The sequence below is a fragment of the Mustelus asterias genome, chromosome 15 (genome assembly GCF_964213995.1).
Source record: "Mustelus asterias chromosome 15, sMusAst1.hap1.1, whole genome shotgun sequence".
NCBI classification, from domain to species: domain Eukaryota; kingdom Metazoa; phylum Chordata; class Chondrichthyes; order Carcharhiniformes; family Triakidae; genus Mustelus; species Mustelus asterias.
The window spans coordinates 33027137-33046516 of NC_135815.1; the positions used below are offsets into that span (position 1 = coordinate 33027137).

The following is a 19380-nucleotide window of genomic DNA, read 5'->3' on the forward strand; positions in this document are numbered from 1 at the left end:
AGATGGTATGGTTGTTGGATGTCAATCATCTTAGTGCAGGACATCACTAAAGGAGTTCCTCTGGATAGTGTCCTAGGCCCAACCATTTTCAGCTGCTTCATAAATGACCTTCCCTCCTTCATAAGGTTAGAAATGGGAATGTTTGCTGATGATTGCACAAGGTTCAGCACTATTCACCAATCCTCAGATATTGAAGCAGTCCATGCCCATATGCAGCATGACTTGGACAACATTCAGGCATGGGCTGCTAAGTGGCAAATAACACTCATGGCATACAAATGTCAGGTAATGGCCATCTCCAACAAGAAAGAATCCAATTATCTCCCCATGACATTCAATGGCCATTGCTGAATCCCCCACTATCACCACCTTGGGGGCTACCATTGACCAGAAACCGAACTGGACCAGACTATAAATACTGTAACTTCTCAGAGGCTGAGAATTCTGCTGCAAATATCTCACCTCCTTACTCCTCAAAGCCTGGGCAACATCTACAAGGCACAAATCAGGATTGTGATGGTACTCTCCAGTTGTCTGGATGAGTGTAGCTCCAGAGGTCAAGGCTGTCAGCAACCATCTCCCAGCTGTCAGCATCATTGCACACCATCTTCATGTCTCACTTGCAAATGACCTTGTAGTAGAGATATGGATGTCCAGGAGGTCCAGATCCAGTGGCCAGTTCACAGTACAGAAGGTCTTTGGATGCGCAGCTGTTATCCATCCAATGATTGTGGTTGAGACAGCGCAGACATCATTCCTTTAGTAATAAGTGTATGCTGATGGAATTAGCATAATCCAGAACCTCCGAGTTAGTGATCCTGTCCAGCCAAGACATGCCAAGGATAAACCAGGAAAGTGAAGATGAAAATTTCAACCTTTTTTCCTGCCTAGCATATGTCATCTATATATCACTACTACAGACAGGTGCACTGAGGATGCAGGCTTTGTAGGCACGCAGTTTGGTATTTTCAGTCAGATTGCTGTTGTTCCACACTCTTACTTTGTTTGGACATGACAGCTGCAGCTTTTGCAATGCATGTGTTGATTTCAACATCAAGTGACAGAGTTCTGGTGACAGTGTCACATTAACAATGCTGATAGATAGTGGTAGGACAACCACACTATAGACACGACTAGGCCATATTTGTCTTCCTGATACTGATGGTCAAATCAAATTCTTTAGACATGAATCTGTTCATTTGCTGCTGAAGGTGCTCCTCAGTATGGAACACTGATGCAATCGTCAGTGTAGAGCAACTGTCTAATGAAGACTTAGCACACTTTTTTCTTGGATCTCAGGGCAGTTTGGCTGAACAGCTTTCCATCAGTTCTGGTATGTAAGCAGACAGCTTCTATAGATGACCTGAAGACATATGACAGCAGCAAAGAGAAGAGTGTGTCAAAAAGTGCCAGTGCCAGAACACAACCCTGTTTGACCCTACTGTAGAACTCAAAAGGTTCAGATGCTGCTCTGTCATAACTGCCCTTACCCATAATGTTGGTTTGGAAAAACGAGATCATACTGAGTAGCTTCAGCAGGCAGCCAGTTTTCCCAGCAGCTTTAATAAACCATCCCTGCTCACATGGTGAAATGCTTTGGTGGGATCGAAGGCGGCAATACATAGTGGTTTCCTTTGTTCTCTTGCAGCTGCCAGACTGAGAGGATCATGTCAATTGTATATCTTCCGGTTCTGAAACCACACTGGGATTCAGGACTCAGCCAGGATTTGCAGTCTGACAAGGGTAACATGGGCAAATACTTTTCCCACAATGCTCAACAGGGAGATGCCATGATAGTTGTTGCAATTGTTGCAGTGGTCTTGATTCTTGTACAGGGTCATGATCTTTGCATCATGCAAATCTGAGGCAATGCCCCCTTCCTCCAGAAGAGACAGAGAAGTTTGTGCAGATGCTGCAGGAATGCCAGTTTCTCATACTTGATCAGTTCAGTATGTACAATGTTAGCTTTCCCCAGGACAGATGAATCAATAGCTTTTCTAAGTTTCTCCACTGTGAACTTGAAATCCAGCTCTGCCACGACAGGTGGGCTTTCTAAGATGTCTAGAGCTTCCTCCTTAACAGTGCTCTCCCTAGAATGCAACTCAAGATAGTGTTTCATACATCTCTCCTACTGTTCACTGCAATCAGTGATGATCCTGCATTTGTTCCCAACTGAGCCATTTTCTTTGCTGATGACCTATTGCTTTTTTGATCCCTTCATACATTTCCCTAGCATTCCATGTGTCAAAAGGTATCTGGATATTCCTGCAAAGTTGCAACCAGTAGTTAGTTATGCACCACCTAGCAGTCTGTTAGACTTTACCTCGAGGTTCTTATTGCATTCAGAGTCGTCTTGCTCGATCGCTCTTGTAGTTAATGAGAACATTAGCCTCAAACCAGTCAGCAATTCCATCTGTTGATATTGCAGTATTGTGAATGTTTCTCAAAATATGTTCCATTTTGCTTCTGCACTCTCTGTGGGAATGCCAATCACGTTGAGGAACTGTTGCTTTTTTATCTGGGTAGGTAGTATAGTTAACATTGATACAAGGACAGCATTTATGCTTTGAATGAAAATCTTTAATCCACCCTGGTGCACACAAAGGTGTGATCCGTATCACAGACGGTGTTGTGATAACTGCCTGTGTCCCACATGTAAATATGATGTGTCTCGTGTGTAGGCGAAGAGAGTTAGCATGCTTTTTTTGTATGCTTGTCTGTGCTTCTCATTTTCAACCTACGCCACCCTACGCTGCTGGCTAGCAGCAGTGCAAAAAAGAGAGCCAAATGTGTAAGTCTTTCCCTGTCAATACAACCTCTCCATTGGCAAGTCATCAGCTGTGCCTCCTCATGGCGCCACATGGAAAATGAGTCCCTTGTGACCTTAGGATAAAGCTTCAGAGGAACTCAAGAGGACGTTTGGCTCCCAGATATGCAGTGTGAAAGCTCATCAGCATTTGGACATGCCCTGGCATCCATGAACCAAACTTCCAAGTATGGGCAAAAAGTTCCACCACCTTACAGATACCTTGGGGAAGTTGAAGGCCAAGGGAGTGAACCCTTACAAAAAATCCCAACTGGAGCTCAAAGGCAGAGTGATGTCCAAATGTGTCTTCTTTCCAACTTTTGCAAGTAGGCTGGTACCAAAGGCAATGCTTTGCATTCCTTTGGGTTCATCTGGGGAGGCCAAGAGGGGGACCTTGACATTTGGGCAGTTCTGGGTTTCCATAAATTTTCCCCAGGTTTGCATCCTGCAGAGGGCACTCCAGTTTCACTGCAAAGCATTAACACAATACAGGAGACAGCAGTTACAAGTGATAAGTCCAACTTGACTAGCTTGGAGAACATGTGCCTGGGCAGTTTCCAACAACAGGAGGGACCATGTATCCCACTAGTGAGCCATCGCCCACCTCAAGTCAGAAAGAACCTGACTAGTAAGGTGCTGACCTGCCATGGTCCAACTGCTTGAAATGGAGCTTGGAGCTTGAGTCTCTGCTCAACACATGGGTGGAATCCATTGCATCAGACAAACTAACAAAACAAAAATAAGGATAACAACTCTTCAGTTGGCAAGCTGGAACATCAGGACCATGACAGACAGCTTGAAGCTGGTTGATAACATGTGCAAGACAGTTGTAATCAACATGGAACTTCATAGGCTGAACACTGACAGAGTTTCCCTACTAGAGACCTGGCTCACCGAGAGTAGATCACTGAAAGAAAAACATTACATGCCCATTTGGCAGGGGAAGAATTCAGAGGAAACATATGAGCATAGTGTAGGCTGGGTATGACGCTCTTTCTGAGAGTCGGTGAAGACTCAATGGACCAAATGGGCTCCTTCTGTCCTGCAGGCATTTAATGGCTCTATTCTCACTATCTATGCTCCAACACTATGCTCCAAAGTAGGGGGCCAACATTTAGACAGTTGGGAACGTGAAAATGCAGTTGTAATTAACTTGGGAGACAGTTATGCCAAAGAGCAACCAGTAGACAAAAGATTCCCACTGAACACAAATGTAAGTCAGCATTAAGTTATTTACAGTTATTATGTATCCCCTATGGTTGAGACCTGTCTGTATTGTTTTGGAGGTTAAGGCCCTCAGAAAACTCAGGAAATCTTTGCTAGGGACTTTGCTGAACTGAAATGAAATCTGCCACTTTTTAAAATACAGAACAGCTTGAATTGCTGTACAATTTGCACTGGCTATACCAACAGCCTAATAAATACTGCTTCCTTTTGAAACATGGCAACATATTAGAACATAGAAAACATAGAAAACATACAGCACAAACAGGCCCTTCAGCCCACAAGTTGCGCCGGTCATGTCCCTACCTACCTAGGCTATATATAGGCTTACCTAATAGAACAATATATTGTTATATCATTATTTTGTCTTTAATCCTGTTACTATTAAATTACCCTATTGATCAGAAAAAAACACATGTATGTAACAAGGTGTCAATTCTGCTTGGTCCAGGATTACTTCCGCTTTGAAATTTTATGTTAGGTACATTTAATGTAAGGTTACTTGATAAAGAAATCAGTAAAATTGCCATAGATGTATTGTTAATTTAGAAGCATTAAGATTCAAGCAGTAAACATAAAAATACCTACTTCTTGACTAGCAGGTCCATGAAGAAAATCATTCAATGCCTGTACATCACTAAAAAAGAAATAGTAATCAATGAAATCATATTAATTCTTTAAGCACAATGCAAATTACAAACAATTTGCAGGATGAGAAAAGTTGATGTTTAAAATTACAAAGCTGACTAAAAGATTTTTTTTCAAATCAACTATAGCATGAACTGTACTTAACCGCTAACTGCACAATGCACATACAGTCTCACAATGTGAACTGCAAAGTTTAATCCTGTTACTTCTGAAGATCTAAGTATAGTAGCTTATTTTTGTTTTGAAGTAGATTGCCAATTTAATGTAAAGTTTTCTGCATAAGTGGTCCAATAAACCCCATACTACACCAGAGTCAAGTCTTTCATCAAAGAATTACTAACAGGAAATCTGAAGTCTGAACCAGGCTGTAGTGCGACTATTTTGGTAGCTGCAGTTACAAAAACCAGCACTTTGACTACTTTTGAGATCAGCAGCAGGGCTCTGTGTTTTGGGTCAGGACCCCGATGTTGGGGCCAAATATAGGTCTACAGGTCCTGAACTGCACTGTGTCAGAAACAGCAGTCCAACAGCCATTTTGCCAAAATTGTCCAATTAGTGGCCAAAGGGCATACTCGCTTTCCAATCAAGAATGACAATTCTGTAAGGTGGAGAGCCAATTGGAAGGCACTGTCACTGCCTTTTAATTAACTCAACTTGCTATCTGCCACTTGTGGACAGGTAGAAGTACTGCCTCCAATTAAGCCTCCAAGAAAATTGCTTGGGGGTACGATGATGCCAGCAAACTGACCAATGACGCAAAATTAAACCTCCGCCCACCTCAATTTCTGCCCCCACATCAGGGCCAAAATCCTGTCCAGGGATAAGAGGCCAGAATGATTGTTTGGATTTCACTGCAAAATGGATGGTTATATTGCAATTGAATGGAGGTCTATCTCAAACAAGTCACAAATGTGACACAATCTCTGAATATTCAGGCTACTTCATAGAAATTACATTCAAAGGAAGCTTAAAACAGAAGAAAACAAAGGGCAAAAAAGAGTTTAATTTTGTTTTTCAAAAAAAAACTTCTCATAATATACATTGGTGATGAAGGCCATGAAGGCATGATAGTATACCAGTTACATGCCTTTGAACTGGGTACTGTATAATTAGCCACTATAAGTTTGGAAGAACAAAATTGGGATGCCTTCCAATTTTCCCCACATTTTGTGCAAAAAGCCTCACCTCTACTGAACAACACCCGCCCACCTCTCCCCTTACCTTTAAGACTCAGAAATCAGGAATACCTTGGGGAATTTGGCAAGTACAAACCCTTATTGTGACATGGTGTAATGGCACAGTAATCTACTGTCATCAAGATTCCAAGAAACAAAAGGTCCGAAACACACAGAAAAGAATTAAAGATGTGAAGAATAGGACACAAAAAGAATTGCAGATGATAAAGAGACAAACAGACACAAGTAGAAAAAGTTACAGAAAAAGATAAAAGGAATCATTGAATTATAACCGTTACAGCAGAAAAGGATCCCATTCAATCTATCATGTCCGTGCGGCAAGAGCAACTCAGATAGTCCCACACCACTATCTTGCAAATCTTTTTTCTTCAAATTATTGTCCAAAACTCTTTCGAAAACTGAGATTGAATTTGTACCCACTCAGGCAGTGCATTCCAGATCCTAAACACTCACCGCATAAAATTGCCTTTCCTCGTGTCGTTGCTGGTTCTCATCCAAGACCCAGGCAAATCACCTTTAATAGTGGAGAGAACTAACCAAACTAAATTTTGAAACTTAAGCCCCTCCCCATCATTTAAATGCCTGCTAGTAAATAGAAAACCTGACCTGATGATGGAGCAGTGCTACAAAAGCGCGTGAATCCAAATAAACCTGTTGGACTTTAACCTGGTGTTGTGAGACTTCTTACTGTAAATAGAAAAGGCAGACTAGGGGCAAAGCTTTTGTAGGTGAGAACAGATGCAGGTGGACACGTAATTTGGTATCAGTTTGCCGACACCATCCCACCCTTAAGCTATTTTCCTGCAAGCCAGGTCCAAAACGAAATAGTTACCCACAAGTGGCAGATCGAAAACAGAATAGTTACCCACAAGTGGCAGATAATGTAACATAATTCAGAGGCCAATGATCAGAGACAGGCTAGAATTTCAGTCACAGGCCACCATATCCCTCCCTCCTCCACACTTATGGTTCGATAGCTGTTGCCATTTTTTATTAAAAAGGTTTAAAAATTGCTGAGAGGCTGCTTTGTAAAATTGACATTAGAAATGTAATTACTCATTTTTATAATACTGCTACTGTACCACACTGGAAAGAATCTGTATTTATCTAGCATTTTTCATGTCTTACGAGGATCTTGACACATTCACAGCTATGTGCTCCCAATGCAATTACGCAACAAAGGGGCAGACAATTGCTTCTAGTCAGGGCCCACAAACAGTGAATGAATGTGTGCATGTGTGCAATGCGCAAATGAACAAACAAATTATTAAACATTGGTGGTTGTTGAGGTGACGAATGCTGGCTAGGAACGAGGAACCCATCTTCCTCAAAACATTCTATGGAATCTTTAACATCCATCTAACAACTAGATGAACTTTCAGTTTAACATATCATCCAACAGATATCACCTCCAACATTATAGTGCTCCCTCAGTTTTGCACTGGAGGTTATATTTTCAATTGCTGCAGTGGTCTTTAAACCCTAAAATCTTCTGGACCAAGCGGACACATTATATATAAATTAATTTACAAATTGATTTGTATAATTTTACAAAGAGAATACTTACCCTATAACATCTCGCAGATCACGGTCATCATCATCATCCATGACAACTGCAAAAGACACAAGATTAGAATAATACTTTTGCCTTCTACTAGCAATTACCAAATTAGAATTCAGAATTTTGCACTACCATAAATGAGCAAACAAAACAGGCTGAACATAAACCCTGCTATCGTGGCCTCCACAGGATCAGCAATTTCTAGGGTTAATAATTTGCTTTGAAAGTGTTTAATACTTTTATGTCAAGCGCTTCAATTCAAGGCTGCTACTATCAGGTAAGTTGACTTAGAGGATTGTGACTCTTGGGAATTCTCAACAGAAGATGGCTGTGGATGCACCATGGAGTATATTCAGGGTTTGGACAGATATTTTTTTTTATCTCTCAGCAAATCATGCGACTAGGGAATAAAGTGGGAATGTGGAGTTGAGGCCATAAAAGCTATCAAAATATCCCCAGCCCTGAAAGAGACTGTAATTATGCATGGTAATTTTGTTAAATGTACAAATGATGTGCTGAATGCTGGAATACTGAACCAATACTAGCTTGTGCATTTTATACGTGTAGTCACAATATGTAAAAGCTATAGAAAATCAGAAAATAACTTGTGTTGTGTAGGAATTACCATACAATATATGAAAGCTGATTGACTTAATGATCAACCACATATAGCAAATTGTATATGCTGAGGTTGCCTTACTTGCAGGTAAATACATGCTTAATCAGACCACAGTCCTACTCAACCTCTTACAAAGAGCTTCTAATGGTAGATGGTAGGATTTAAATAGAACTATTTATTCCTCAAGAATTCCAACTGTAAAAATAATTAGGATTGATTTTTGGGCCCCATAATATCAGGAGCCGAATGTTACGAGACCGACCAGCATGCCAGATTCCCGACCCGCATGCCAGATTCCCGACCCTGTTCCTGATGTTGGTCATTTTGACTCTGAAGCCTGAAAGTTGCTCACTTCCATAAGTTGGCAATTAAGTTAATTAAGAACCATGTTAAAGGTAGGTTGACTAGGATTTTTCAGTCAACCTTCATCTCGGCTAAGATGAAGCATTAGATCAAGCCCAGGAGGTGGTGCAATGCCTCTTCCTGTCAGCTTGGAGCTTGTTTGATCGAGCCTGAGATGGGATGCAATGTCTTGTCTTGACAACTTGGATCTTGTTTGTCCCTCATGTGGGGACCATGATTGGACTTAGTTTGAATTGGGTTTTTTTGATTAGAAATAAAGTACTGAAAGGTACCAAAAGAAAATTCAGTTTTCCAATGCAGCTGAGGACAGACTGACTGCTTGGAGGCGGCGACCGAACAACAGGCTGAGGTGCCAGCACTCTTTGTAGGTCTACAGGCCCTACCCATCTACCTGGGTACGGTACAACCATTCTGTAGAGAGGCTTCACCACCGCCGCTCCCACCTCCTCCCCCAACAGTGGTGGCCTGGTTGCCTTTTGTATTTTTTAAAATTAACTTTTTGCCAAATCCTTCAAAGATTATAAATTGAAAGTTTGAGGTGGAGTTGAGATTCTTCTTTGCAGGTACAAGCTTAAACATTGATCTGGATTTGTTCCATGATTCATTGTTTTTCATTTTTAAAAAGCTTCCTTACTTTATTATTAATTTTTAAATGCAATTCCATTGCACTCTTACTTTTCCCAATCATGCCACTTTCACTTATTAGTTTATCTTTAAAAATTTATGGAACCTATTCCCTAATCCAGCCAGGCAGGATGTTGCTATTATTATGACTGCATTGACACATGCGCAGGCAGCCAGGGTAAAATGGAACCAGAGATTGACAAGAAAAACTGTAACAGAACAATGGGTGATCTTTAAGGAAAAGACGCTTCAGTTGCAAGCTAGCTGCATTCCAACAAAGGTGAAAGGGAAGGGAGCCAAAAACATGGCTCCTTGGACGATGAGGGTAATAGAGATCATGATGGAACAAAAAAGAGGATGCATGTTGCATGTCAGGTGAGAGAGAAAACCAGGTCAAATACAATTGCGGGAGGAGGTGAACAGGAAAATAAGGCTAGCAAAGAGATCTTATGAGAATAGAATGGCAGACAACATAAAAGGGAACCCAAAACTCTTCTACCAGCATGTAAATAATAAACAGGCAGAAAGAGCTGGAGTGGTTCTTATTAAGGGAGTGATATATACTTAGAGGTGCAAGGCAAGGCTAGAAAACTTAAGTTATTTGTACCTATGTTTACTAAGGAGCAGGAATCTGACAAAATATCTGTAGAAACGGAGATAGTGGAGACTATGGATAGTACGAAAATTGAAAGGGAGGAGGTAGTGGAAAGGCCGACAATGCTTAAGGTAGATATGTCATCTGGTCAGGATGGTCTGCATCCCAGGTTGCTAAAAGAAATCAGAGTGGAGATAGTGGAAAGGCTTGCCTTAATTTGTCAAGCTTCCCTAGATATCATAGAATCATAGAAACCCTACAGTGCAGAAGGAGGCCATTCGGCCCATCGAGTCTGCACCGACCACAATCCCACCCAGGCCCTACCCCCACACATATGGGGAAGATGCCAGAGGATTTAAGGGTGGCAAACGTGATACCCTTCTTCAAAAAGGTGTTCAAGGTCAGTCCGAGGATCTACTGGCCAATTAGTCTAACATCAATAATGGGTATGGTTTGGGGGGAAAAAAAATCAGGCAAAATATATCAACAAGCACTTGTATGGAGATTTAAGAAATTAAAGAGAGCGAGCATGGATTTGTAAAACACAGATTGTGCTTGGCTAATCTAATTGAACTATTTGATTAAGTAACAGAAGGTTGATGAAGGGAATGCAGTGAATGTTGTTTATGTGGGTTTTAAGAAAGCATTTGATAAGGTATCATAGAAAAGGCTGGTGAACAACACTGAAGCTTTAAAAAAGGAAGGTCAGTGTGTAATCGGATGAAATAAAAATTGAATGAAGTACAGAGAGCAGTGAGACATGGTGGATGGTTCTTTTTCAGGTTAGAGGGTGGCAGACAGTGGTTTCCTCAAGGATCACTGCTACAATCACTGCTTCTTTTACAGTATATAAATTACTTGGATCTTGAGATATGGAGTTAAATCTCAAAATTTACCAATAATACCAAACTTGGAGAAGAGGCAATCAGTGATATTGATACGAATATTGATAGATTTAGCAGAATGGGCAAATGGAAGGTGCAATTTAATGCAGAGAAGTGTGAAGTGTTGCACTTTGGCAGATAGGATAGGGAGAGGTAATATAGACTTAATAGCATAATTCTAAAGTTTGTGCAAGAACAGAGGGACCTGAGGGTGCAAATGTATCGATCTTAGCAGATGAAAGGACATACTGAGAGAGTGGTTGGTAAAGCATATGGGATAAAAGCAAATTACTTTGGACAAAGGGTCATCTGGACTCGAAATGTCAGCTCTTTTCTCTCCTTACAGATGCTGCCAGACCTGCTGAGATTTTCCAGCATTTTCTCTTGTGGAAACATATGGGATGTTGGGCTTCATAAATACAAGCATCAAGTATAGAAGCAGGAAAGGCATGCTGAACCGATATAAATCTTTGGTTAGGCCCCAAATAAGAGTATTGCATGTAGTTCTAATCACCATACTTTAAGACGTGAATATCATTGAGAGAGTGCAGAGGAGATTTATAAGAATGGCCTGAGGATGGAGTTAAGTTACAAGGTTAGGTTGGAAAGGCAGGTGTTGTTCTCCTTGAAGAAAAGGAGATTGAGGGGAGATTTAATAGAGATGTACAAGATAATGACAGGCTTAGTTAAGGCAGACAAGGAAAAATCTCTTCCCATTAGTTGATTGTACAAGGGCAAGGGGACACAGGATTTAAGATTTTGGGAAAGAGATATAGAGGGAATATGAGAAAGAACTACTTAATGCTGCGAATGCTAATGATCTAGAATTCACTGCCCATGAGGGTGATGGTTCCAAAAACAATTAATGATTTCAGAAGGAAATTAGATGGGCATTTGAAGGAAATAAACTTGCAGGATTACAAGGACCAGGCAAGGGAGTGGGATTGACTGGATTGCTTTGTGGAGATACAGCATGGACTCAATGGACCGAATTCCCCTCGTTCTGAGCAGTAAATAGCTCCATAACTCTATGAACTCCCTCTGGTGTTGCAGCATCAATAGACGAAGCCAAAGTCTAAAACCTTTGCGCAGTAGTTTCTCTAGAGACCTTGAAAAAAGCTTATATGGCCATTGATGCACAAATATGGTTAGAATAGCAAAAACAATAAAATCCTGTGTCCAATTGCCTATAATGAAGTATTAACTGAAAGTTAAGGACCTTTTCTATGTCTTTCCAAATGGCTGCATGAAAATGGACCTTCTTAAAGTCCGTGGCTATTATGAAAGGATGTCAGCCAGGTCACTCTGTGCCCTCAAACCGGCACCCGCATACTTGCAAATACAAAGGGAATGTAATTTACAAAGAACAAAGAAAATTACAGCACAGGAACAGGCCCTTCAGCCCGCCAAGCCTGCACCGACCATGCTGCCCGACTGAACTAAAACCCCTTACCCTTCCGGGGACCATATCCCTCTAATCCTATCCTATTCATGTATTTGTCAAGACGCCCCTTAAAAGTCACTATCGTATCTGCTTCCTCTACCAGCCCCAGCAGCGAGGTCCAGGAACCCACCACCCTCTTTGTAAAAAACTTGCCTTATACATCTCCTTTAAACCTTGCCACTTGTACCTTAAACCTATGTCCCCTAGTAATTGACTCTTCCACCCTGGGAAAAAGTTACTGACTATCCACTCTGTCCATGTCCCTCATAATGTTGTAGACTTCTATCAGGTCGCCCCTCAACCTCTGTCGTTCCAGTGAGAACAAACCAAGTTTCTCCAACCTCTCCTCATAGCTAATGCCACCCATACCAGGCAACATCCTGGTAAATCTTTTCTGTACCCTCTCCTAAGCCTTCACATCCTTCTGGTACTGTGGCGACCAGAATTGAACACTATATTCCAAGTGGGGCCAACCAAGGTTCTATAGAGCTGCAACATGGCTTGCCAATTTTTAAACTCAATGCCCCGGCCGATGAAGGCAAGCATATCATATACCTTCTTGACTACCTTCTCCACCTGTGTTGCCACTTTCAGTGACCTGTGTACCTGTACACCCAGATCTCTCTGCCTATCAATACTCTTAAGGGTTCTTCCATTACTGTATATTTCCCATCTGTATTGGACCTTCCAAAATGCATTACCTCACATTTGCCTGGATTAAACTCCATCTGCCAGCTCTCTGCCCAAGTCTCCAACCGATCTATGTCCTGCAGTATATTCTGACGGTCCTCATCGCTATCTGCAATTCCACTAACCTTTGTGTCATCCGCAAACTTACTAATCAAACCAGTTACATTTTCCTCCAAATCATTTATATATATTACAAACAGCAGAGGATCCAGTACTAATACCTGAGGAACACCACTTGTCACAGCCTTCCATTCAGAAACGCACCCTTCCACTGCTACCCTCTGTCTTCTATGACCGAGCCAGTTCTGTATCCATCTTGCCAGCTCACCTCTGATCCCGTGCGGCTTCACCTTCTGTGCCAGTCGGCCATGAGGGACCTTGTCAAAGGCCTTACTGAACTCCATGTAGACAACATCCACTGCCCTACCCTCATCAATCGTCTTTGTCACTTCCTCGCAAAACTTGATCAACTTAATGAGACACAACCTCCCCTTCACAAAACCATGTTGCCTCGCGCTAATACGTCCACTTATTTCCAAGTGGGGTAAATCTTGCCTTGAAGAATCCTCTCCAATAATTTCCCTACCACTGATGTAAGGCTCACCGGCCTTGGCAGGCAATTATTAAAGCTGGATGCTCTTCTTCTCATAAGAAATGGGGACAACAGGCCTGACATTATGCTATCAGTGACACAGCATGAAAGAAAGCATGCAGGAAGATCAATAGCTAGGGTCTCTTGACCGGTCATTCTCATCAAGGTGGCGCCATTTTGCAGGGCTTGGCACATTGAACTGTGTTACATCATCTTCTCAGGGTCTGATCAGCAGAGAGGTAGATGCAGAGTCGTAGCACAGCAGTGCTGTGAAACTTGGCTTCACCTCCTTGCAAACATACTACAATGCTGACTAATGGAGATGGAGCACAACGTTCTACAAGCAGCCACTTCATGCAACATCTAACCAATTTACTATCTGCTGAAATTGAGATGATGTTGGGGTGTTCAATCACAAACCTGTAGATTCATGTTGGGTTCCTTTCCTGTTCATTTTTGCATGTCTCTTCTTAGTCCCCTATTTCTTCAGCCTTTACAAAGGCTGGTAATGGATTGAGATGCCTCTTAGGGCTCTCCATAACATTAAAATATTCTCCTTTGTCACCTGCCAATTACTTTATATGCAATTTTTACATTGCACATGAGAATGCTCCCTAGACTCATCATGTGAAGTTCTGCTAATTAAGTGACCTCAAGGGACTATGTACAAAAAGTGCATTTCCATTTAAGTCTGCTTAAAACTCATTCTGACATAATAATGACAATACTGGAAGATCTGGGCTGTGATTTCTTAAAACTTAGCTGAGAACAAGTGTTTTCTACAACAAAGCATCTAGTGCTACTCTCACATCTGTTTTACACAATAACATAGCAACATAAGAAATAGCAGGAGTAGGCCATTCAGTCTCTTGAGCCTGCTCTGCCATACAACATGATCATGGCCTCAACTCCACTTTCCTGTCTGCTCCCCATAACTCACTCCCTTGTAAATCAAATATCTATTAGTCTCAGCTTTGAATACATTGAATGACGCAGCATCCACTGCTCTTTGTGGAAAAGAATCCTAAGATTAGCAACTCTCCAAGGAATTCAATGGGCAGAATCTCGTGGAGGCTACAGGGATCTCTACCACCTACTGAGGGAGAACCAGCAAGAACCCCGTGTTACCTCGTTTAAGGAAGGTCTGCCATATTTTTGCCTCAGGCATTTAACAGGCCAGCAGCAAACTTTCCCCTAGGATCAAGGGCTGGGGGAAGGGGAGCCCCACCTTCTGAGAGATGATGGCCAATCTGGGGCTCACAGCTCTTCAGCACTCAGTAATGCCATCAAGGAGGTAGGTGGTGGCTGCTGTCAGTATTACATCCTCTGAAGGCCTTGGATCAACGAGGGGCCCAGACACAGGTGAGTGATGTCAGGAAGAGGGTAGCAGCAATGGCATGGGGGTGGTTATCAGCAACACCCCTCACCCCACTCTTAATGCCAAATCCCTTGATCAGACAAAGAGCACTGGATGCTGTGTCATTCAATATATTCAAAGCTGAGATTAATACTTGATCTAAAAGGGAGTGAGTTATGGGGAGCAGACAGGAAAGTAGAGTTGAGGCCATGATCATGTTGTATGGCAGAGCAGGCTCAAGAGACTGAATGGCCTACTCCTGCCCCCATTTATATTGCTATGTTATTGTGTAAAACAGATGTGAGAGTAGCACTAGATGCTTTGTTGCAGAAAACACTTGTTCTCAGCTAAGTTTTAAGAAATCACAGTCCAGATCTTCCAGTATTGTCATTATTATGTCAGAATGAGTTTTAAGCAGACTTAAATGGAAATGCATTTTTTGTACATTGTCCCTTGAGGTCACTTAATTAGCAGAACTTCAAATGATGAGTCTAGGGAGCATACTCATGTGCAATGTAAAAATTGCATATAAAGTAATTGGCAGGTGACAAAGGAGAATATTTTAATGTTATGGAGAGCCCTAAGAGGCATCTCAATCTATTACCAGATCAAATGTCTTTGAATAAGGGGCTTGCTGGGTTAGGACTAGCGGTGCCAGTTGCAGAGATGATAACATAGTGGTAATGTCACTGGACTAGTAATCCAAAGATTTAAACTAATATTCTGGGGTCACTGATTCAAATCCCACTATGGCAGATGGTAGAATTTAAATTCAATGATAAATATGGAATATAAAGTTTGCTCAGTAACGCTGGCCATGACAACTAACATTGATTGTCATAAAAACCCATCTCGTTCATTAATTCCCCTTACCTGGTCTGGCCTATGTGAGACTCAGACCCACTGCTGGCCTTGTAAATAATGTCCAAATCCCATGAAAGAAAATAAAAGTGGGATGAGGCCCTTAAATGGACAGTAATTTTCCACTTTAAGGCCTCAGCTGATGGTGAGACTGGAAGGACATCCAAGGCCTTACTGCATCAAACTTAAATGGGGTGGAAGGGATAAGAGTTCCCTACCTCCCACCACCAAATGCACTACAGGAGAAGGCACAAGATTCCACCTCTCATCGTCATCTTAAATACGAGATCCTTTATTAAGAAACTGTGCCCTAGTTCTAGATTCCCCCATGAGAGGAAACATCTTCTCGGTATCTATCCTAACAAGCTCCCTCAGTATAAGATCACCTCCCATTCTTCTAAACTCCTATAAGTATAGGTCCAAACTGTTCAATCTTTCCTCATAAGGCAACCCCTTCATACCAACACCTTCTCTGAACTGCTTCCACGGCAAATAAGAAGACCAAAACTGTATGCCGTACTCTGTGTGTCACTATGCCATGCACAATTGCACCATGACTTCCCTACTTTTATATTCCATTCCCCTTACAATAAAGGCCACTATTCCATCTGCCTTCCTAATTTCTTGCAAGCTAACTTTTTGTAATTCATGTACAGACACCCAGATTCCTCAGTATCACAGCATTCTGTAGTCATTCTCAATTTAAATAACACTCTGCTTCTCTAATCTTCCTACCAAAGTGAATACTCCCAACATTTTCTTCATTATACTCCATATGCCACATTTTGCCCACTCTCTTAACCTATCTATATCTCTGCACACTTTTGTGTCTCACTCACAAATTGCTTCCCACAATGCTTTGTATCATCAGCAAATTTAGCTACAATACATTCTATCCTTTCATCCAAGTCATTAATATAAATTGTAAATAGTTCAGACCCTTGCAGCACTCCACTAGTCACTGTGCCAACCTGAAAATGACCCTCTGCTTCTTGTTAGTTAGCGAATGCTCTACCCATACTAATAATAATACTAAAATGCTCTAACTATACTAAGCCCCAACATTATGAGCTTTTATCTTGTGTAGGAACCCCTTGTGACACCTTATCAAATGCCTTTTGAAAAACCAAATACACTGCATCTATTGTTTCCCTTTACCCATCATGCTTATTACAAAGAACAAAATACAATACAGCACAGGAACAGGCCCTTCGGCCCTCCAAGCCTGCACCGATCATGTGTTCCTAACTAGACCACCCGTTTGTATCCCTCTATTCCCAGTCTGTCCATGTGGCTATCTCGATAAGTCTTAAATGATCCTAGCGTGTCTGCCTCAACCACCTTGCTTGGTAGTGCATTCCAGGCCCCCACCATCCTCTGTGTAAAATACATCCCCCGCATATCTGTATTGAACTTTGCCCCCCTTACCTTGAACTTGTGACCCCCTTGTGTTTGTCATTTCCGACCTGGGAAAAAGCTTCCAACTGTTCACCCTATCTATGCCCTTCATAATTTTATAAACTTCTATTAGGTCGCCCCTCAACCTCCGTCTTTCCAGGGAGAATAACCCTAGTTTACTCAATCTCACCTCATAGCTAATACCCTCCATACCAGGTAACATCCTGGTAAACCTTTTCTGCACTCTCTCCAAAGCCTCCACGTCCTTCTGGTAGTGTGGCGACCAGAACTGGACGCAGTATTCCAAATATATATTAGATCCTCAAAGAATTCGAATAAATTTGTCAAACACGATTTTCCTTCCATAAAACCATGTTGACACTGCTGATTGTACTACATAAGACCATAAGACATAGGAGTAGAATTAGGCCACTCAGCCCATCGAGTCTGTTCCACCATTTAATCATGACTGATTTTTTTCTCATCCCCATTCTCCTGCCTTTTCTCCATAACCCCTGATCCCCCACATGTCCTACTACTTCTTCCTTAATAATGTCCCTTTGATGAAGTGGCAGAGTGTATTGTAGCCAAATTTACTGACGATACAAAAACTAGTGAGAAGCAATTTGTGAAGAAGCCACAAAGATTTTGCAAAGAGATATAGATAGGTTAAGTGAGTGGGTAAAAATATGGCAAGTAGAGTATAATGAAGGAAAATGACAGATATTAGCTAATTGGCCTAGAGTTTTCTGCTTTCCAGTTCTTTTTTTGAATCGGGTTTTTCAATCTACTGGGATCTATGCAGAACCTGAGGAATTTTGGAAGATTGCAAGCCAAACATCCACCATCTCTGCAGCCACTTATTTTAAGATCCTAGAATGAAAGCCTTCAGATCAGAAGCTGGTTTAGAACTCTGTTCAGATTTGTTTTTCTAAAGGAGATGAGGTGATTGAAATTAATGGATGAATTTACAACATCTGGAGAGTATTGCTGCGAGGCCACTTGGTAGCCAGCTTGACTTGCTGGGTCTGGAGTCACACATAGGCCAGATGTGACTTACTAGGATATGTAACATCTCTCCTAAGTTACTTTCCTCCTTCTACTTCAGATCTTAAACCACTCCTTCTACCCGCACAGTACAAAAGGACAACAGGAGAGATGCTGGTTCCACCTCAAGTTGTGGCTCATCCAAGGAGTGAGATGTTTGAAGTAATCCATGAGATGTAGGACTGACTTAAGCTACAAACCTACTGACCACAACATTTCTTAATTTGTGTTAGAATTGTACAAATGGGCAGGTTTGATCTAATTGCCATTACAAGACATGGCTGTAGGGTGACCAGGGCTGGGAACTGAAAGTTCAAGGGTATTCAGCGTTTAGAAAGGATAGGGAAAAAGGAAAAGAAGATGGGTCGCACTGTTAATAAAGGATGGAATCAATACATTAGTGAGATGGGAACTTAGGTTGAAAAATCGTAGTGTTCAGTTTAGGTGGAGTTATGAAATAGCAAGGGACAGCAAACTTTGGAAGGAGTTGTTTATAGGCCACCAGATAGTAGTGCTAACGTAGGGTATAGTATAAATCAGGGAACTAGAGGTGTATGTCATAGGGGTAATACAGCAATCATGAGGGTCTTCAATCTACATATAGACCATAATAAACATAATTTGCACTGATGCTGTGGAGGACGAATTCCTGGAATGTATACAAGATGCTTTTCTAGAACAGTATGTTGAGGAACCAACTAGAGAATGGGCTATTTTAGATCCAGTATTGTGCAATGAGAAAACCCTAATTAATAATCTTGTAAAGAAACCTGCAGAGAAGAGTGATCATAATATGATAGAATTTTGAAATATGGGTGGAATTTTACGAGATTTTTTTCTAAGTGTCGGCTGGTCTGAAAATGGGAGAGTTCCAGATCCGTTTTTTGGGCGAGTTTTCACGCCCAATCCTATGCACTCTGTCGCTGAAAAGATGGGCTCGTCAATTTCCAGAGAGGCTGTGGGTGGGGCTTAACTCACCAAACAGCCTGTAGAGGGAGGTATTGTGCATGTGTAAACCTCATACTGTACATGCACATTATCAGTAACAGAGGTCTGACAGAGAGAGAGCTGTCAGGCCCCTGCTACCACAGGCAGCCTCAACTAGTTCCCCCCACCCGCAATCGCGGGGGCCCGCTGCCCGGGATGGAACCCCCGCAACCCCCTGCCACCCAGACCGATCGCAGCCCCCCATCCCTCCCCCACCGATCGCAGGCAGAGTGGCAGCAGGCCCCTCCGCCACCCCCATTGGCCCGCCCTCACAGTCCCTAACCCCCATTGGCCCTGCCCCATTGGCCCCGCCAATAAATTTACATAAATTCAAATAAATTAATCAGCCTCTCGCCCATTTGCAGTGAGAGGCTAACCACGCGGCGGAAATCCAGGTGTCATAAAATCGCGACAGGCACGAAAATAGGCGCCATTCTTGCTAGTCACTTCACGCCCGATTTTACAACATTTTCCTGCCTTTTAC

General features: G+C 42.0%; 1 protein-coding gene across 1 annotated transcript in view; it reads right to left on the bottom strand.

Moving 5' to 3' along the window:
* The window catches only part of LOC144504442 (BRD4-interacting chromatin-remodeling complex-associated protein-like), a 67752-nt gene that overhangs the window by 33881 nt on the left and 14491 nt on the right, over window positions 1-19380 (bottom strand). The window contains exons 2-3 of the mRNA XM_078229713.1: window positions 7442-7487; window positions 4619-4667 (exon numbers count right to left, since the gene is read on the bottom strand). Of these exons, the coding sequence (XP_078085839.1) occupies window positions 4619-4667; window positions 7442-7482 (90 nt within the window). The 5' untranslated portion in view covers window positions 7483-7487. The remainder of the gene's footprint in view (window positions 1-4618; window positions 4668-7441; window positions 7488-19380) is intronic.